The following is a 22361-nucleotide window of genomic DNA, read 5'->3' as shown; positions in this document are numbered from 1 at the left end:
ATTGTCAATTGTTGCCCTGCCTTATCCACAACGTTCTTCCTACTCGGCCCAACTGAGAACCTCTAGCTTGTTTGCTGCTCTTTGTATCCTATTCCCTTTCTTTCTGGGTTTTAGGAAGCTAATCTCCACTTCATGCGATGTTTATATGTAGCTTCATATAAAACAGGTTGAATGACAGGACCATGATTTCAAGGCGTTGGGCTAGCACTTTATTATGTATTAAGCATATAGGATGAAAGAGCTGGTACTGAGTCCGTGTGTAAATAATGGTTCATTGCTGCGGTGGTGAAAGGGGAGTGTTCTTGAGTTGGTTGGGGAATACTTCATTGAGAAGAAGGGGGTTTAGAAATTGCTTAAATACAGAAGGGAAAGATTTCGGAGAGTGCTGGAAGATGATTAGTTGCAGTGTATGGTTGCGATAAGATAGTTAGGCTTTTCACATCTGGTAGGGTGCATCTTAGGAGGAGAATTAAAGGAAGAAGACAGGTAAGGAAGAAGTGTCCAGGGTTAGTCTGCTTCAAACAGATCCATCTATAATCATTTTGGTCTTTTCTCTTAAGTTAGGAATTCCTAGGCTCCGGCTGCTGGGTGATTCATACGGGCCTATATTTCATAAATTTTGTCTGTAAAATATAGATTTATTTACAAGCAAATTCCCAGTTTTAGCCCTTGCTGCTGCTTTGGTATCCTTCAAATACCGAGGCTTAAGAACTTGCCATACACGTATAAGAAATGTGATAAGAGTTACCTGTAATCCCACCATACAGGGAAAATTACTGTCAGTGTTTAATATACTTCTCTAGCCTTTTTTCCTGTGTTTTTGTTTTAAAATTAGAATTATAGTATATGCATATACTGCTTTACAGTTTGTTGGTTTTGCATAATAGATAATGAATACCTTGCATTAAACATTCTTCTATAATATAATTTTTAATAGCTGTATAATGTTTTCTCAAAGGGATGGACCATAATCTCCTATTGTTAGGAATTTGTTATTTCCAAATTTTCACTAAATTTTGTGATGGATATTCTCATGTATAGATTTTTTTTTTTATCATATCTCTGATTGTTTTTGGTATAAGTTGATGAGCTTCTGGGTAAAAGATATTAGCGTTTTTTACATCTGATATGCATTGTCAAATTGTCCTCTAGAAAGATTAAATCAGAAGTCTTTTTGCTTCCCTTTGCTTCTAGTTGAACCAGAATAATTCCTCATCCTAACCTGCTAGTTTTTCTTACTTTGCTTACTTTGAAAGATTCTTCATTTAGAATTGGGTAGAATTTGAAAAGGAAACAATTTGAATATTATTTATTATTTTGTTTTATTATCTGACTTTTTTTCTAGGTATTTTGATAGTCTTACTCTTCTGATATAATTTTATTTAAGCATGATTTCCCTTGCTAACAAAATACGATTGGAAAGGTAAGAGAGGAAATAAAACTATGTCACTAGATTTTTGTGGTCAAAAGCCAAGAAACTGAGTACACATAATTTTACCCCTTTGCCCTTTGGTAATATTGTTCTTGTTAGAAAGGAAAATCAGGCAAAACATGAAACAGTACAATGTGATAGATGATGTAAAGGTTATAGTGGCAAGACACTGGAGAGCAGACAAAAGATCTATAACAACATTTTCCTTTCTTTTATGATTAGCTGTATAAACCAGAACTTATTTTTTTTTAAACTTTGTATATTTGTTTATTAATATCAATGGACCAGCTTATATAATGCCCCCATTTAAGGAAATAAATGTGCATTGAAATATATAAAATATTTTTGAATCACTTAAAGAAATCTCATAAGGTTTGTATGTTTCTCGGATAAATAATTTTGTAGATAGCTGTAAAAGATTTGGATTTTGAAAGCTGTCTGTATAGCTGAAATGTCAGAGATTGAAAAGATTTCCACTAGGTCCAATGAATCTCATCTCAGATTTTGGATTTAATGAAGTCTTTTGCTTTTAGGGAATGAAATGAGCTCTTTATGGACATTCTAAGGATTTGAAAAAAACCCCTGAAAACAGGATATGTTGACAGGGTGCCAAAGTAGTGTCTGAAGCTGATTTGAAATTTGAGTTTAGCTGCCAGTAACATGTTTTTACCCTAACTTATTTTATTTGATATGAAGTAAGCAATTTGAGTCTATAATAAGGGTTGACAAACTATGGCCTGTGGGCCAAATCCGACCTACCACCTGTTTTTATATGACCTACTAGCTAAGAATGGTTTTTATGTTTTAAAATGGTTGGCAGAATTCAAGAGAATATTGTTTTGTGGCATGTGAAAATTATATGGAATTCAAATTTCAGCATCCGTAAATAAAGTGTTACTGGAACACAGCCATACTTATTCATTTACATATTATCTGTGGCTGCTTTTGTACTACAATAGCAGAGTTGATTAGTTATGACATAGATCATATGGCCCACAAAGCCTGAAATATTCCCTGGCCCTCAGAAAAAAAAGTTTGCTGATCCCTGATCTAGCATGTGTAGTCTAATCTACCTTTAAGTTTGACTTTGTATATGATCCTGAAGAAATAATTTTCTTTTCTGAGAAACTTGAAAGTCAATATTCAGTGGTGATACAGATCACATAGTTGTTCCCAAACTTAATTTTTACATAACTCTATTGTCAATCGTATTGAATGATATAGATCAGTAACTCTCAAAGTATGGTCTTCAACCCCTGGGTATCTTGGAGATCTTTTCAGGAGGTCCCCAAGGCAGAAATTGTCTTCATAATAGTCTAGGAAATTATTTGCCTTTTTCACTGTGTTGACATTTGCACAAATGATGTAAAGACAAATGGTCAACTGCTGAGTCACCCAGGCATCCCTCCTCACACCTTTCAACCAGAACAGCATGACAACAGATTGAGGGCAGGATCAGATGTGGGAATCTAGGCACCTTCTGTTAAAAAGATTTGTAAAAATGTAAAACAATGTCACTTCTCTCACTAAATACTTTGTTTCTGAGAATATAGTTTTTTTTGTTTTTTTAAAAGATTTTATTTCATTTGAGAGAGAGAGAGAGCACGAGGTGGGGTGAGGTTGAGGAGAGGCACAGGGAGAGAGAGAGAAGCAAACTCTCTGCTGAGCAGGGAGCCTAACATGGGGCTTGATCCCAGGACCCAGAGATCATGACCTGAACTAAAGGCAGATGGTCAACCGACTGAGCCATGCAGGCACCCCAAGAATGTAGTTATTTTTAATAAAAATTATGTTAATGGAGTGCCTGAGTGGCTCAGTCGGTTGAGCATCTACCTTTGTCTCTGGTCATTGTCCTGGGGTCTGGGATTGAGTCCTGCATTGGGCTCCGTGCTCAGCGATGAGTCTGCTTTTCCCTTGCCCTCTGCCTGCCACTCCCCCTGTTTATGCACTCTGTCGGCATGTGTCAAATGGATAAATAAAATCTTAAAAAAAATGATATTAATATGTAATGGACTTCAGTGTTTAATTAAAAAATTTTAGTCTATTTAATTATTAAGAGTGGTAAATTTTACATGTATAATCCACAAAAACAAAAAAGTTTTTTGAGGTTCTCTATTATTTTAAGAATGTAAAGGGAGGTCCCAAGACCTCATGCTCATTTACCATGAAGTCAAATCTATGAAATGGGAGAAAGAATTTTCATTGCTCAGTATTTCAATACCACCTATTTATTAATTTTCTGTCAGAAAACTAAGAGGCAAATATAGACCAAACCTCTCTCCAAAAGCATGTAGAAGAGATTGAAACAAAGATTTCTAAAAATTTAGTCCTTTTAAAAAAAAAAACACAACTAAATGGCATACATTTTCCAGATATGGATGATTATCTAAAAGCACATCTCTGAGGGTACATCGTATAATAGTTAAATAATGATTATATAATTACTATAATACTTGTAATTGAATGATAGTCTATTATGCTTTATATGCATTAACTCTATTTCTAAAGTCATACATAATAAGTAATATTATTAAGTGACTCACTGTTGGTCACATAGTACGTTTTAAGAGCTGGGATCCAAGCACTTGGTTTTGTCTTACCCTGAAGCTCTTATACTTTTCCCTTTATCATAATGATGTTGTTACAAGACATGTGGTAAAGCCTCTTCTTTTTTACAAGAAGACTAGATAAAGACTTGCCTTTGGTTTTAGTGTGATAATTAAGGCAAAGGAGATTGGCTTCTAGAGCTACGTTGAGTGCAGAAATGAACGAAGTAAGCAGAAACAAATTGCCAGGCCCTGATCTCTATCAGGCAATGACAGCCTTCCTAATCGACTTGGATAGTATGAACAAATGAATAGTGTGATTTGCATTCTTTCTGGATAATCCTTAATTTAATATCTATTTACTATTGTGATCATATTTCTAGGTTTCTCCAGTGACAGTGATCTGATATCTCTTACTGTTGACGTGGATTCTCTTGCTGAGTTAGATGATGGAATGGCTTCCAATCAAAATTCTCCCATTAGAACTTTTGGTCTCAATCTTTCTTCGGATCCTTCAGCACTAGGGGCTGTTGCTTCTGACAGTGAACAGAACAAACCAGAAGAAGAACGAGAAAGTCGCAGCCTCTTCCCTGGCAGTTTAAAATCTAAGCTTGGCAAGAGAGATTATTTGGAGAAAGCCGGAGAATTAATAAAGCTGGCTTTAAAAAAAGAAGAAGAAGATGACTATGAAGCTGCTTCCAATTTTTATAGGAAAGGAGTTGATTTACTCCTAGAAGGTGTTCAAGGTACCATTTTATCTGTATTAATATGTTTTGGAATGTTATGTTGGTGCCTGGAAAAAAAAGTGTATACATATAACTATAACTTGTATAAAGTCCCATGTAAAATTAAGACTGAAAATGAGAAAATACTGAAGATTAAATGGCCTACCTTTGGGAGGCACCTGGATGGCTCAGTCAGTAGGCCTCTGACTCTTGATTTCAGCTTAGGTCATGTAGGACCTTGGTGTCGTGAAATGGAGCCCCCATCCATGCTGGGCATGGAGTCTACTTAGGATCCTGTCCTGCCCTCTCTCCTTTACCTCCTAGGCCCATTCATGTGCATTTTCTCTCTCTCTCTCTCTCAAAAAAAAGACCTATATTTGGGTATATACCTTCTTCTTCTTCTTCTTTTTTTTTTAAGATTTTATTTATTTATTTATTTGACAGAGAGCCAGAGAGCACAAGCAGTGGGAATGGCAGAGGGAGAAGGAGAAGCAGGTTTCCTGCTGAGCGGGGAGCCTGACATAGGGCTGGATCCCAAGATCCTGAGATCATGACCTGAGCCAAAGGCAGGTACTTAATCGACTGAGCCACCGAGGCGCCCCTGGGTATATACTTTTAATTACATGAATGGAAGACAGTATCAGAGCTGCTTAACTCTCTACTTTGATCAATTAACCAACAAAAACAGGTCTTAAAAAAAAATCAAATCTCCACATCTCTTGTATGAATAATAATCTATTTTTTATGATGTGGCTAGTGATCACGAGCCTTCACCTCTCTCAGGAGTATTCACAGAGATTCTTTAGTGCATTTACTCTTGCTCGCCTAAAGAGAGGGGATGAAATGTAAAGGTTCTTGATTTGCCTGCTGTTCTGTTCTTTGTTAGTTGCCATAAATTCTCAGCTAATTACTGGGGTCAATTGGGACATTTAGAGCTGAATGTTTCTGAATGTCTGTAACTAGGACTTAGCTTTTTTTTTTTAAGCATCAGATTTTTCTTTATAGTCATTTGTCTTTTCCTTATAGAAAGAGTGTGAAGCATACTGCAGTTTCATGATTTTCTGGACACAATAATCAGACGTTGATAGGACCTTCTTCCAATGGTTTGCTTTCTACAAAATCATCATTTTTCCTGTGGTTCTATGAGCTTTGACTTGTTAGTGCTGTTCAGATTACTATAATCTCCTGTAGCACTAACTCTTTTCCACCCTCACTGTGCTTGGTGTCCTGTAGTACAGAGCCTTCTGTTTTATTAGAGTATGGACGTTCGATCTTCTAATGTGGTAAAAAATGAGTACTTGGCTACGTGGACTAGAAAAGGGAGTAGGTGTAGTAGCATCATTGCTTTTTAGCCAGAATTTTGACTAATTCTCTTGTTTTTAGCCCTTACTCTGATTTCCATAGCTACCTAGTGCTACCAGTTCCCAAACTTTGGGAGAGATTTACAGTGTAATATAAGTCAGGCAATTTTCTTGAGTTTCCCAAGTCAATAACCATTCATCTGTCTGTTATCTAGTTGTAAAATATTTCTGCAGTTTTCTCTCTTAATCTCTTTGTCCTTTTGGGCTTTTGCTTTAAAAATAAGTCTTTTACTGCCACGTTAATGGAGTTAGAGAGAGCACTTCTCATGGTTTGACTGATACGTCATTTTGATACAAATTTTTGTTTCTCAAGTAATGTCATAGGGTTTTTTGTTTGCTAGTAGAGCATTCTGGTCTTTAAAGATCTACACGTTTTTCTTTGTCTTAACTCATTTCGGGTTGACAGTTTAAAATCGGGTTGAGTTGCATTTAGGTTTCATATTTTCCCTTTTCTTTTTAGATCATTTTGTGCTAAAAATTCACTTGTGTTTAACTGACACGGATATATCAGCGTGATATTTTTCTATCTTAGTAATTTGCATTTAAACTTCGAGCACTTCATAATGTTACCACTTGATGGCACCAGAAAAATAAAAATCTTTACTTCAAAATGAGAATTCTGGATATATATATCAGCAAATAACAAACATCATTTAGATATTTACTTTGTGATTATATGGTGAATTATTTCTCACTAGAACTTGATACCAAATCTACTAGACCTCTGTCTCAAGGAATGTTACCATTTATATATGTTTTTCCTATTTAACATATCCCTGTCTTTCTGAAAGCACAATATCCGTTCCAGCCATGGATTGGTTTTAGTTGTTCTTGTGCCATCAAATCCAAAAAATTATACTTGACTAATTGCTTTTAGCCTTTTGTTATTTATTCATTCTGTGATCAATTTCTTTATACAAACTGTGGGAACCACAATCACAGAATTCTAATTTTTAGCCAATATGTAAAATAACCTTTGCTTTAGTTCTTTTTTTTTTTTTTTTTTTTAAAGATTTTAGTTTTATTTATTTATTTATGAGAGTGAGAGAGAGAGAGAGAGGCAGAGACACAGGCAGAGGGAGAAGCAGGCTCCACGCTGGGAGCCCGACGCGAGACTTGATCCCGGGACTCCAGGATTGGGCCCTGGGCCGAAGGCGGGCACCAAACCGCCGAGCCACCCAGGGATCCCCCCTTTGCTTTAGTTCTTATGCTTATGTTTTTAACTATGTGTCACATGTAATGTCAGGGCAATGCTTTTGGTTGGTATGTAAGTCACCACCTAACAGACATATGGACATTATTGGTTAAACTCCCCCTCCCCCCCGTTTTAATTAGATACAATTGACATATAACATTGCACTAAAGGTGTACATGATTTGATACCTTTTTATATATATATTATGAAATGATTACCATAATGAGTTTAGTTAATTAGCATCCTTCCCCTCACAAAGTAACAAATTTTTTTCTTCTTATGACAAGAATTTTTAAGATCTACTCTTTTAGCAATTTTCAAATATGTGATAAGGTATTTTTAAACTATAGTCCCAATGTTGTATATTACATCATGGGACTCGTTAATCTTGTAAATGGAAGTTCGCACCTTTTGACTACCTTCTCCTACTTTTCTCACACCCCTATTCCTGCCTCTGGTAACCTACCAATCTTTTCTGTAAGTTTGGTTCTTTTTAGATTCTACCATAAGTGAGATTGTATAGTATTTGTTTCTCAGAGGTATTTTACTTAGCATAATGACCTCAAGGTCCATTCATTTCACTAATGGCAGGATTTCCTTCTTTTTTTTTTTTTTTTTTTTTTTATGATAGTCACAGGGAGAGAGAGAGAGAGAGAGAGAGGCAGAGACATAGGCAGAGGGAGAAGCATGCTCCATGCACCAGGAGCCCGATGTTGGATTCGATCCTGGGTCTCCAGGATCACGCCCTGGGCCAAAGGCAGGCGCCAAACCGCTGCGCCACCCAGGGATCCCTTCCTTCTTTTTTATGGCTGAATAATGTTTCCGTGTGTGTGTATGGACACACACACGTATATTGTTTTTTTTTTCTGGGATTTAATGGTTTCAGGTCTTATGTTCAGGTCTTTAATTTTAAGGTCTGTGAATTTTATGCAGATGTTCAGGTCTTTAATTTTGAGTTAATTTTTGTGTGTGGTGTAAAATAGGGGTCTTATTTTTTTTGCAGGTAGCTGTTCATTTTTGTCAATACCATTTATTGAAAATATCCTTCCTAGTGTATATTTTTGGTTCCTTTGTCAGAAATTAATTGACTATATATGTGTGGCTTTATTTCTGTGCTCTGTATTTTGTCCCATTGATCTAGGTGGCCAGTACCATACTGTTTTGACTCCTATAGCTTTGTAATATAGTTTGAAATCAGGAAATGTGATGCCTCCAGCTTTGTTCTTTATTCAGAGATTGCTTTAGATATTTAGGGTCTTTTGTGGTTCCGTACAAATTTTAGGATTTTTTTTTCCTACTTAGGTGAAAAATGTTATTTCCTACTTGGATGGAATTTTGGTAGGGATGAATTTTGGTAGGAATGCATTGATAGGGAAGCTATAGATTGGATTGGGTAGTAAGGACATTTTAACAATATTAATTCTTTCAATCCATGAGCATGGGATATCTTTCCATTTATTTTTGCCTTCAATTTCTTTTATCAATGATTTGTAACAGATTTCATGTTATTAATTCTAACAGTTTATTTGGTGGAATCTGTAGGGTTTTCTGTATATAATATCATACTACCTGCAAATAGAGACAGTTTTACTTCTTCCTTTCTGATTTGTATGCCTTTTATTTCTTTTTCTTGTCTGATTGCCATGACTAGGACCTTTGTAGTACCATGTTGAATCAAGTGGTGGGAATGAGCATCGTTGTCTTGTTCCTGATCTTAGAGGAAAAGCTTTCAGTTATTTACCATCGAGTGTAATGTTGAGTATGATGGATTTATTCTTTAATTTGTGGGGAAGTTGGGGGCTCTAGCTTGTGAGCTGACTTGATGTCTATGGGTAGAAGAGATATTTTCTTCAGGAAAGTTTGTTTTAGTAGGGTAAAGTTACTGAAACATCGCTATAACCATAATGCCTATGCATCATTTTAATTTAATTCTTGCTATAAGAATGGTTACCTGTTAGGAAAAAAACAATAGAATTGTTATCTGTGACCTTGGTTTGGTTTAATATGCTTTATAATAAATTCATTATTTCTGGATATCTGATAATCTAGAGAGAAGGATCTTTCAGAGCTAAGTAAGAGTGCTTTATACAAGGTTCTTATGATTTGGCAAATTTTGTTATTCTAAATACTAACTATTCATCCTAACTAAAGTATTCACCCTAAAGGAGGTTATCTGCGTTGTTTGTAGATCTGATAAAGATGGCTTAATGTTTTTCTTACTTAACTGGTGTTTGCACAGCTGAGACTAGAGGCAGAATGCAATAGCAGCAGTTCTGTTTGCCCATCCAGGAGAGAAGGAGCATACCCGGATACTGGTAACTTTGAATTCTCCTTTTGAATCTGACACTTATTTCCTCAATCTAGGAATGGCTCTTGAAATTAAGGTGCCTTCTGCTCTTCTAAGTATCAGGTCTTTATGTGCTTAAGACAGAAAATCCAAAAATCAAGATTGAAGGAATCAACTTGAATCTTTGAAGAGAATGTTTCCAATACATTTCCTTTCACTTCTGTCTTGTTTGTTTTTGCAATGGCCTGGAATGATTAATCTATATTCTGAGTGTTGGTTTTCTAGAATAATTATGGGAATGTAGAATGGCAAATGGATGACATAAAGGCATTAATAAAATATTTAAATAACAGCAATAATTTATTGTCTATAGATGCCTGTCATTGTACAAGGGGTTTTTCTTAACATATTTTTAACCCTCAGAACAAGCCTATAAGCTGAACTATGACTGGTCATACTGGGCTTTGTCTAAGGACACCAAAATTTAGAGGGTGCAAAAATTTAATGTAATGATTCTAGAAGCTTGGCACCTAGTTAGCAAGAATAATTATTTAAAACAGGAAGCTACCAGATGGCGAGCATTGTTAGTAGCACCCATCTGTGGGCTACATTATGAATTACAGAGTTGATTTGAGAACTGGTTTTGTTTGGTTTGTTCTAGGTGCCAAAATTGCTGGCTTATTTGTTTGTAAGGTAGATACTGTAATCCCCATTTAATAGGTGGAGAAAACTAAGACTTGTATAAAGCAAGCAATTTGCTCCATTAATAAAAGCCACTAAGAGTTTCAGTTTTAAATCTGGGTCTTTCTGAGTTCAAATCTTATCTTGTTTCCACTGTGCCATGTTACTTCTTAAACATTTCTTTTCTAATTATAGTAGCTTTTTAAAATGGAGAAGAAACAAGTCTTCAGAGAGTATCAAATATTTATAAACTTTATTTTGAAATTCATTCTTTTTCCTTCCATTTGATTATTTGCTTATTCAGCCATCTATTCATCCAATTGAAGTTTCAATAGGTATGTACTGAGTGTTGTGATAGTGACTATAAAATGGTTTTTAAATATAGAATTGAATGATGACCCTTCAAAATAAGATCTCTTTTCTGTTTCTTTTTAAATTTTCTGCATATATTATAAATCTCACATTGAAAAGTATTCCTGGATGCTGTTGATATGTAAGTTTTCTATGATTGTTCTTGGGGATATTTTTGACCAATGGGATAACTCTGAAGATACTATGAAAGTATTGTCTAGTCCACTTACTTTTAGGGGTTGTCCACTTAACTTCAAAGTATGGTATAGTATAAAGCTAACAACACTGAAAGCTGTAATTTTAATAGGCAGTGGTGGTATAATCATACTGTCTTCTAATGCATTGGCTCTTAGCTGATTTGATTTATGATCTTCTGTGGGAACTTTGTTCTTTTTCAATATTATTTTGATTGTTTGGGTCCCCTTACAACTCTATATAAATTGAAAATCACCATTTAAAAAAAATGAGCTATGGTGGATTTTATTTACTTTTTAATTTTTTCTTTTAGAAAATCAGGTTTTCTGTTTCTGCAAAAAAGGCTGTCTGAATTTTGATAGGGATTTCATTAGATTTGTAAATAAATATGGAGAGTATTACCATCTTAAAAGTATATTCTAATCCATGAACACACTGGATGTCTTTCCATTTATTTAGATCTTTAATTTCTTTCAGCAATGTTTTGTAATGTTTTGTAATTTTCAGTGTATGCTCTTCACTTTCTTGGTTAAATCTATTCCTAGGTATTTATTCTTTTGATGTTATTGTAATTAGAATTGTTTCATTAATTTTCTTTTTGGATTGTTCATTCCTGGCATTATAAACACAACTGATTTTGTATTTTTATCTTGTATGTGGCAGCTTGCTGAATTCATTTATTAGCTGTAGTAGTTTTTTGGTAGATTCTTTGGGATTTCTATAAGATTATGTTCTCTGTGAATAGATGCAGTTTTGCTTGTTCCTTTTCAATTTGGATGCCTTTTTAAAAAATCTCTTCTTCTTGCCTAATGCTCTGGTTAGGACTTCCAGTGAAATGTTTAATAGCTCCAGTAAAAGCATGAATCACATGCCTTCACCTCATTTTTCTAGCTAGGGAATAACCTAATTAGGTATAGGTTATTTATTCATCCCTGCAAAGGAGCGAGTCATCCTTGGCTTGTTCTGGATTTCAGGGGGAAACCTTTCCATCTTTTATTATTGAGTATGATATATTTTTTTAAAAAAGATTTATTTGAGAAAGAGAGAGAAAGTGGGGGAGGGGTCGAGGGGGAGAGAGAGAGAATCTGATTCCCCTCTGAGCATGGAGCTCCACCATGACCCTGGGATCATGACCTGGGCTGAAACCAAGGGTCCGATGCTTAACCAACTGAACCACCCAGGCACCCCTCCTTTGAGTATGATGTTAGTTATTAGTTTTTCATATGTACCCTGTATCATGTTGAAGAAATTCCCTTCTATTCCTAGCTTTCTGGATGGTTTTATTATGAAAGAGTGCTAGATTCTGTCAAATGCTTTTTCTCCTTCAGTTGAGATGATCATGTGTCTCCCCCCATACCCCTGCCCTTCGTTCTATTAATGTGTGGTATATTACATTGATTTTCTTTACCTTTGCATTGCTGGAGTAAATCCCACATGCCACAGAGATTTTTTACCTTATATTTAAACCTGATTGTGCTCTTAATATCTCTTGTATATTTGGTTCATCATTGTAATATAGTTGGAAAATATGGGCTGCTCGTTGAAGTATGAACCTGCTTGTCCATTTTAATCTGTAAATCGCAATTTTACTTTTCAGAGAGCAGTACTAAACAAACATAGAATTCTTTTTAATGAAAGCTTTCCACTACCTTTTCTGTTTTTTTTCTTTTCTGTTTTAAAATAAAACATGTGCTCTTCTCTATAATTCAATAAATTGAATAAATAAGTTATGATTCAATAAATTGCTTTAGTTGAGGAATTTTTAGATCTTAACTGTTTTGAAACTGGCTAGAAGAAAGCATTTTAAAACAGTAAAACTCAGATTTTAAAAATAGAGATTTGAAAGTCGTTTTTATGTTGCCTATTCTGTTTTCCTGTCCCCATCATTACCCTGTGTGTGTGTGTGTGTGTGTGTGTATTTCCTTTAATTATCTAGGAAGTGTCTGTAACAGGAAAAACCAGGTACTAATGCAGTGTTCTTAGAAGAAACTATTTCATAGGTTCAGGGTAAAGGTGCCATAGACTGAATGTGTCTTCCCAAAATTCATATTGAAACCTAATCCCCAGAGTGATGGTATTTGGAGGTGGGGCCTTTGAGAGATGATTAGGCCTGAGGGTTCTGCCCTCATGAGTGGGATTAGTGCTCATTAGAGACCTCAGAAAGCTGCTTTGCTCCTTTCACCACGTGAGAAGGCATAGTGAGAAGGCATAGTGAGACGGTAGCCATCAATGGACAAGGAAGCCAGCACCAGATAGCAGATCTGTTGGAATCTTGCTCTTGGCCTTTGAGCCTCTAGACCTGTGAGAGGTGCATTTTTGTTTATAAGTTCCATGGTATTCTGTTCTTACAGCCAGAATGAAACTAAGAGAAGACTTTAGATTCTCTGGTTGTGATGTTCACAAATGGAGAGACAGTTGCTTTTTAAATTATCCTGTACTCAGATCAGTCCTATCAAATTTTGTGTTATACTGGACTCTTTCAGTTATTGGCAAACAAAACTAACTCAAAGAAGCTCACGTAGAAAGTGTTGTAGCCCACATAAATGAGTGGTCACATCTGGCTAGATTCAGGTGTTGAAGAACTGTCACAGGGTTTCTATGCTTGTTTGCTCATCTTTATACATGGCCTATCCTTTTAGTCCCCTTTCTCCCGCTTACTTTGATCTCTGGGTGGTGTGAAAGATAACCCCCTCATCCCATCCCTGGGCAGCTGTAAGTTTACAGAGGTTTTTTTCCCTCTGAGTTCTAGAGGAAGAGTGTGTTTTCCCTCTAGCTCCTGTACAAGCATGGGTCACATGCCTTTACCTCCTTTTTCTAGCTAGGGAATAACCTAATTAGGTATAGGTTATTGACTCCTCCCTTCAAAGGTGGGCAGAACTATCCCTCATGAACCATACAAACTAAACAGCATAGCTGTAGAATATGAGGGGAGTGGACCAAAATGAGAAAGGATTATTAGGCAGAAACAAAATAAAATGAAAATGTTACCCTCTACTTAACCCTTCCTGACCCCACACTGACCCTTAATATGCTTTCTCCCCCTTCCCTGTTAAAAAATGTTTGTTTATATGTTTTCTCATACATGTTTCTTAGATTTTCTAGGGAACAAGCATCATATCTATTTTTTTTAACTTTTAATTGAATTGAATTTACAGAAAAGTACATATTGTAAGTATAAAGCTTGATATATTTTCACCCATGGAGCACACTTATGCTACTGGTACCTGGATTAACAAGTAGAACTTGATCAGTACTCTTGAGGCATCCATATGTTCCTTTCCAATTACTACCTCCCCAGAAGTGATTGCTATCTTGATCTCTAAAGAACGCTGATTGCATGAGATCTGCCTTTTTCTATTCTTACCTCTTGTGAGGGTACTGTTCCAGTTTATGTCCTCTTCTGTACGTCCACCCCTCTTCTGTGTAGTTTCTTTTATCAGTGAGGATGGGGGAGTGATTGGTGTTTCTCTTTTGTTTTTATAGGCCCCTTATCTTTGTCTTCTCCTTTCCATTATTCTCTACACCCCTTTACTGTTACATTATCCCTCCCTCTCTTTCTTTCTTTCTTCTTTCAAGATTTTATTTATTTATTTATTTGACACAGAGAGAAAGAGCACAAGCGGGGGAGCAGCAGACAGAGGGAGAAGGAGAAGCAGGCTCCTTGCAGAGCAGAGACGGATCCTGGGATCATGACCTGAGCCTAAGGCAGACGCTTAACCGACTGAGCTACCCAGGTGCCCCCATCATACCCTTTTCTTTAGGGTCTGTTTCTTTCCCAGAAGAAAAGCTTTACTAAGGCTCTCACTTTTGGTTCCACTCACTTTCAAGTCTGTCTTTATATTTATAGCCTGTGTTTTCAAACTGCCAAGTCCCAGTTTATGTTTCATATTTTGGCATTTAATTGAACTTTTTCTTTCTGGGGGTGTTTATGTTTCATTTTGTTTTTCTACTGTTCTTTAAGTCCTGTGTACCCTTGTCTACTTTTTTAAGGGATCTGTTAATCTCTCTCTCCTCTGGTTTCTACATTCATGCGCCTGCAATAGTGGGGCCTTTGGAGCTCTGTTGTAATTTGGTTTATTTCTCTATTTACAGATAATCTAAAAGTCATGGTATTCTTTTCTTAGGAATGCTGAAGGTGTGGGTCATATGTGGTTTTATTTATCCCTCAAGTTTTTAATTTGTTTTGTTTTTTGTTTTGAGAGATTATGTGGGGAGATTTGAAATTGGGTGGTTTTCATTATCTTCCAGACTTGAGATGCTACACTTACTATTATTTAAAATTTTCAGTAACTTTTGCATTCCTGAAATAAACCTACTCAGTTGCAGTGTGTCTTTTTTTATATATCACTGGGGTTTGTTGCTATTATTTATTCAAGATTTTTGTGTGTTTTTATTTTTCATGTTTATTGTCTTATCTATATATACAAATATATTCATAAATCTATATATGTATTAAGATATATTTACTGAATCAAAAGTAAATTATAGACATCATGGCTTTGACCTGTATGTAAAAGACATTTCCAGAAAATAAGGTCATTCTTTTACATATCCACAGTGTAAATATCATACTTAACAAATTTAAGAGCAATTTTAGGGAAAGGATTTTAATACTGGATTTAATTTCTTTAATAGATATCCAACTGTTAAAATTGTATATATTTCTTCTTTTATCAACTAATTGGTAAGTTGTATTTTTCAAAGAATATGTTTCATACAAATGGTCAAGTTAGTTTTTTTTCTCTGCCCTTTTGCTTTATTATTCTTCTTGAGATATAATTGACGTATAACATTATGTTTTAGGTGTATAGCATAATGATTTGATATATGTATATATTGCAAAATGATCATAGTAATAAGTCTTGCTAACATCCATCCCCAAACCATTGCAATTTTTTTTCTTTTGTGATGAGAACTTTTAAGATATATTCTCTACACAACTTTCAAATATACAATACAGTATTATTAACTATTGACAATATTGACAATATGTTGTACATTATACCTCTGGGATTTATTTAGTTTATAACTGGAAGAACTTTGTATTTTTTGAACCCCTTCTCTCATCTGGCAACTGTGAGTCTGTTTTCTGTGGCTCTGAGCTTTTTTTAAAAAGGAGATTCTACATGTAAGTGAGATCACACGGTATTTACTTTTTCTGTGTAACTATTTCACTTAGCATAATGCCTTTAAGGTTCATCCATATTGTTGTAAGTGGCAGGATTCCGTTCTTTTTATGGCTGAATAATATTCCTGTGTGTGTATGTGTATACCACATTTTCTTCATTCATCCATTGATGGACACTTTGGTTGTTTCTGTTTTTGCTGTTGTAAATAATGCTACAGTGAACTGGGGTTGCAGATATCTTTTTAAGTGTTTTTGTTTTCTTTGGGTAAATACCCGGAATTGCTGGAACATGTAGTAGTTCTATTTTTAATTTTTTGAAGAGCCTCCATATTGTTTTCTGTAGTAGCAGCACCAACTTATATTCCCACCAACAATGCACAAGGGTTTCTTGTTCTTCACATCCTTCCAAACTCCTGTTATCTCTTTGATAACAGTCACTCTAACAGGTGTGAGGTGATTTCTCGTTGTGGTTTTTGATTTGCATTTTTCTGATGATTAGTGGTATGGAGCACCTTTTGACGTATCTATTGGCCATTGGTATACCTTTGGGATAACCTTTATATAGATTCTGACCATTTTTATTTTTATTATTTATTTATTTATTTATTCATTCATTCATTCATTCATTTATTTATTAGATTATTTATTTATTTATTCATGAGAGACGGGGGTGGGGTGGGGGCAGAGACACAGGCAGAGGCAGAAGCAGGCTCCATGCAGGGAGCCTGATGTGGGACTCGATCCCGGGTCTCCAGGATCATTTCCTGGGCTGAAGGCAGGCGCTAAACCACTGAGCAACCCAAGAATCCCCTGATTCTGCCCATTTTTAAATTTTTTGTTAGAGAGTTGGATGAATACCTTAGATATTTTGGATATTAATCCCTTTTATAGTTTGTAGGTATTTTCTCCCATTTGGTATGTTGCCTTTTCATTTTGTTGATGGTTTCCTTTGCTCTGCAGAAGCTTTTAATTTTGATGTCTCATTTATTTTTGCTTTTGTTGCCTTGGCTTTTAGCATGAAACCCTCAAATTTATTGATTGTGGAATTATAGTATCTTTTTATCTTTTTGGTATCTGTTGGATCTTTCCTGATGTTGGTATTATATTTTCATTATCAGTCATATTAAGGATTTACCAGTTTTATTAATGTTATAATATTTATACATTGTTTTCTATTTTATGTATTTCTGTTTCTTTCTCTCCTACTTAACTTTAGGTCTGGTGTTTACTTTTTGAGTTAGGAGCTTACATCTTTGAATTCGGCCATTTTTTCTATATATGTTTAAGTTTATAAATTTCCCACTAAGTACTGCTTTAGCTACATTCCATAGGTTTAGATACATCAGATCTTCACTGTTACCAGTTCAAAATATTTATTTTGTCTCATTAGTTTTCTATGGCTGCTCTAACAAATTACCATAAATTTACAACACAAATTATTATTTTGTGGATTAGAAATCTGCTGTGAATCTCAGCTATAAATCAAGGTATGGGCAGGACTATATTCCTTTCCAGAGACTTTAGGGGGAGAATCTGTTTCATTGCCTTTTCCAGCTTCTAGAGGCTGCCTGCATCCCTACCTCCATCTTCTAAGTCAGCAGAGTTATATCCCTTTGACCTTTCTTTCCTAGTTACATCTCACTCTGATTCTCAGCAAGGAAAGGTTATCTGATTTTAAGGACCTTTGTGATTTGGTTGGGCCTACCCTTACAATCCAGGGTAATTGCCCTATCTGAAGGTTCTTAACCTTAATCATTTGTAAAGTCACTTTAGCCAAGTTAAATAATTTATTTACAGGTTCCTGGGTTAGGACATGGCCATTTTTAGGGGTCCATTAGTCTGTCTGCTGTACCTGGGAATTACTCCTATGTAATATATTTCTAAGTATCATAAGTATACTAATTAATCTCTCAGCAGTTGAGATTTTTCTAGTTATCTTTTTGTTACAGATTTATAGTTCAATTCCATGGTGTTCAAAGAACTTTGAATGATTTCAGTGTTTTGAAATTTGTTGATGGTTTATTTATGGCCAAGCCACCCTTCCTGTTTAATCATTTTAAATAGTGCCTTGAAATGGGAATGCTCGCTACAGTCAAAAAATTAATTGAAGATTTCACGATACTTTCTATTACATGGTGATCTTTTGTTTGTAGGTCATTATCCTACTTTCTGATAGTCTCTGTCTTTTGCGTAGTTAACCAATCATTACAGAGTAGTCAGTCTATATTACTGAATAGTCATAACTACTTATGATTAAATTGATTTTTGATCTGTATGAGATGTTATTAAATTATTCCCTGATTAATGAAAACATACCAATTTTATTGGCTGTGTATGAAAACCTCACAAATATAGTCAAATCATATTTTGATTGAGTCTAGATCAATGATAACTCATTCTCCTACAAAAGAAAAGTATACTCTAGGTCAATAAAGAACAAAGACGTTGAGTAACCAGGGCAGATAAAAGTAGTGATTAGAAAAAATACCCTCCAAATTGAATTTTTTGTTGTAGTTGATCGGTGTAGTATTTGCTGGAATAGGGGTAATGCCCTGACTTGTACTATTAATGAAAGGCCTGTCTTTGCCCAAACAACTAGAAGCAGGATTAGAAGGAATAAATAATAAGAGGCATAGATGTGACATCAGTACATGTAATAATCCCTTTAAATGAAGTGATCAGTAACATATGAGATAGACTATAGAATTCGTACTGTGGATCTAGAAAGATCAATTTTGTTCTATTTAACTAAACTTTAATGGATGACTATTATGCTCAGTAAAATCAATGAGCAGCTTACAAGTTATCGAGGGGAGAAAGAGTGGTAAACAATTTAAAAAGTGCCATTATTTTGTACTTTCCTCCATTTTTCTCTTTAGCATCTCTCAACTCTTCCATTTCTCTATCTTAGTTTTCATGATATGTCATTTCAAAAAAGTCTTTTGGCAGGCACCTTAACCCTCCTTCTGATCTTTTATCACATTTACCCGGCCAAACCCTAGTCCTGGATTAATTTATCCGTTTGTTTTGTAGTATCCATTTTCCATGATTTCTGGTTTATAGAGATGGAAAACTGGGCAGCTGAGTGCTATTGGAAGAAACCACACCTTCTGGACAGATTGGTAACTAAAATGAATTCATTGTTATTAATCTTAACTGGAATCTCAATAATACTTCTTATCCTTAATGTTCTTTTGTTAACTTATGTATATATAATCATCAGTGTCTATTTTATACAACCTCTGCTTTCCTAAATTGACTTCAAATGACACCATGCTTTTCTTCGTTTTCTAATTCTTAGGTTAACCTTTTTAAGTCTACTTTGCCAGCTCCCTCTTTCCCATTTGACCTTTAAATGTTGAAGTTTATTGAGACTTGGTTGTCAACCTTCTTAGTCTCCTTACCCTACTTTCTTAGGGGATTTCAACATTATATAATTTCAGTGGCTATGTAAAATAACACTGTGTCATAGAAATATAATGTGACACACATATATAATTTAAAAAATTTCCAGTAGCCACATTAAAACTAGGACTTTCACTTACTCATATGTGGAATTTAAGAAAAATGAACAAAGGGAAAAAAAAGACAATTCCCAAACCAGACTCTATTATATAGCTAACAAACAGATGCTTAACAGAGGGGAGGGTGGGTAGGGGGACTGTATTCACCCTACTTCCTGAAGAAACTAAAAAACCAGACAAAGTATGGGTATCTGTGGTTTTCAAGACACTGGACCTTAGACAGTGAAGGACAGTGGCTTTTGAGAGAGACAAAACGGATATGATGAGTCTTAAGATTGCTCAGCTTACCATCTTGAGTCTTCAGGTTGTAGCTTAGGAAGAAGGATGACAGACAAATTGTGGCAAAACCTTCGAGTTGAGGAGATGGGGCTGAATCCAGCAAGACTAAAGCAGAGTTCACAGAGTTTGCAGGACCATCGCTTAGTGTCTAGTATTTTATCTAGAGAGGAGATAGCTATACAGAGATGTGCAGAATATCCCCTAGAATACTTAGCAGAGTACTGATTAGTGATGGCTGTGGAGAAACTATCCAAGGCAAGAGAAGGATCCACTGAAAGGGTTAGGGTGCTCACACAGGACTGGGAATAATGTCTATTCCTAACAAGTAGTCTTGCAAACCTCTTTCGTGGAGCACTGGGTAGAATATTCAAGAGTCATACCCCATTAGTATGGCATAATATTTTGCTCCAGACCTGCCCTAACAAATCTCACAAAAAAGAACCAAAAGATCAAGCTACTTTCAAGAAGCATAGCTGTATTCCAAAACAAAGCTCAATAATATTTGAAAGCATAAGGAGATATCTACCACCTAATAAGGGTAAACCCACAATGGCTGGCATCTAATAAAAAAATTACCATTTATTCAAAGAAACAGGAAACATATGACCTGTAGTGAGGAAAAAAATCAGTCATTCAGAACTACCCAGAATTGACACAGATGTTAGAATAAAATGATAAGGACTTTAAAACTTAATAGAAATATATTCATATGTAGAGTTAAGTAGAGCAATGGAAGATTTACTAAAGACCCAAACTGAACTTCTAAAGATGAAAGCTACAATATGGGAAATGAAAAATAGTGGCAAATTAGATATTACAGAAGAAAGGAGTAATGGAGTGGAGGACATGGCAATAGATACTATCCATGTGAAACAGATATGAAAAAATAAAGCAAAATTAATATAACATCAGTAAGGTATGAAAAAAATTGTTTCTGTGTAATTAGAGCCCCTGTACAATGAAGGGAAGAGGGACTATTATTTGAATGATTAATGCCTGAAAGCTTTCCAAATTTGATGCAAATATTCTACAAGTCCAAGAAACTCAACAAACCTCAGGCATAAGAAACATGAAAACCTATACCCAGGCACATTCTAATCACATTGCTCAAATCACATTTCCTTTAAAGTGTTAAAGAGAAAATCTTTAAATTAAAAGGAGGCAGACACAGAAGAACAAAGATGAGAATGATGTCAGATTTCTTGTCAGAAACAATGCAAACAAGAAGACTGTTAATACCTTTAACACATATAGAAAAAAAAGTCAAATGAATTCTGTACCTAGTGGAAATCTATTTCAAAAATGAAGGGAAAATAAAGAATTATTAACTGTAGGGTGCCTGGTGGACTGAGTTGGTAGAGCATGTGACTCTTGATCTTGGGGTTGTGAGTTCAAGCCCCACATTGGATATGGAGCCTACTTAAAAAAGAATTGTTAATTGAGAGTGATGGATATGATATGTTCATTATTTAGATTGTGGTATCTTAATTTTTTTGGTTGGCCTAATTAAATATTAATTTGATCTTTTCAAAGAACTAACTTTTGTTTTATTTGTTTTCTCTTTTTCAATTTTCTATTTAATCGGTTTCTGCTTCCTCTCCTCTTTTTTCGTGTGATTTGCTCTTCGTTTAGATTTGCTTCATCTTGAGGGGTGGAAGACTAGGTTACTGATTTGAGGTCTTTTCAACGTAGGTCTTTAAAACTATAAAGTCCTTCTGAGTACTGCTTTTGCTACATCTCAGAAATTGTAATTATGTTGTTTACAGTTTTATTCAGCTTGAAATTCTTCTTTTATTTCTGTCTATTTTTGCTTAATCTGTTTTAGGACTCTTATTAGATGCATGCGTATTTATAACAGTTATATCTTTTTGATTAATTAAATTTTTAATATTACAAGTGTCTTTTTGTCTCTAGTAACATTTTTCTTAACATCTATTTTGTTGGGTATTAGTAAGGCTGTTTACTTTCTTTTTTTTTTTTTTTAATTTTTATTTATTTATGATAGTCAGAGAGAGAGAGAGAGAGAGGCAGAGACACAGGCAGAGGGAGAAGCAGGCTCCATGCACTGGGAGCCCGATGTGGGATTCGATCCCGGGTCTCCAGGATCACGCCCTGGGCCAAAGGCAGGCGCCAAACTGCTGCGCCACCCAGGGATCCCGGCTGTTTACTTTCCATGTGTTTGTTTCTCCGAATCAAAGTGTGTCTTTTGTAGACACAATATACAGTTGGATCATTTAAAAAAAAAATCTAGCTTTATAATCTCTGCATTTTGATTGGCATGTTTAATCCATATACATTTAATATATTTAATAATGTGGTTGGATTTATGTTTGGCGTTTTGCTGTTTTTCTCTATGACTCTTATCTTTTTTGTTTTTTATTGCCTTCTTTGATAAGTACCTTTTTTTTTTTTTCCTAGTGTATCATTTATTCTCTCTCTGTCTCTTTGTCTTTCTCTCTTTTGGTAGACTATGTCACTTTGGGTTTTTTTATTTTCCATAGTGGCTTTTCTGAAGATTATAGTAATAACCACTTTAACTTAAAATATTGTACTTTAGAGTAAAATTACCATAATTCTAGTAATATATAGAAAACTTTACTTCAGTATAGCTCTCTTCCCTTCCTACCCATCTTTTTGCTAGTATTATTGTATGTGTT

The 22361-nt window shown here is 35.1% G+C and overlaps 1 protein-coding gene across 8 annotated transcripts in view; it reads left to right on the top strand.

Annotated features, from left to right (window-relative positions):
- Window positions 1-22361, top strand: part of RPS6KC1 (ribosomal protein S6 kinase C1) — a 180399-nt gene that overhangs the window by 58702 nt on the left and 99336 nt on the right. For 4 of the 8 annotated variants that reach the window (XM_041757086.1, XM_041757136.1, XM_041757077.1 and 1 more), the window contains one exon: window positions 4362-4724. The exons of 1 other annotated variant lie outside the window; for it this stretch is intronic. In XM_041757086.1, the coding sequence (XP_041613020.1) occupies window positions 4362-4724 (363 nt within the window). Of the gene's footprint in view, window positions 1-4361; window positions 4725-14452; window positions 14508-18741; window positions 19024-22361 lie in introns of those variants that run through there. 3 more of the 8 variants (XM_041757130.1, XM_041757114.1, XM_041757122.1) reach the window with 2 other exon arrangements.

Source organism: Vulpes lagopus, chromosome 1, assembly GCF_018345385.1.
Source record: "Vulpes lagopus strain Blue_001 chromosome 1, ASM1834538v1, whole genome shotgun sequence".
Taxonomy (NCBI): domain Eukaryota; kingdom Metazoa; phylum Chordata; class Mammalia; order Carnivora; family Canidae; genus Vulpes; species Vulpes lagopus.
This window is presented reverse-complemented; position numbering and strand designations above follow the sequence as displayed.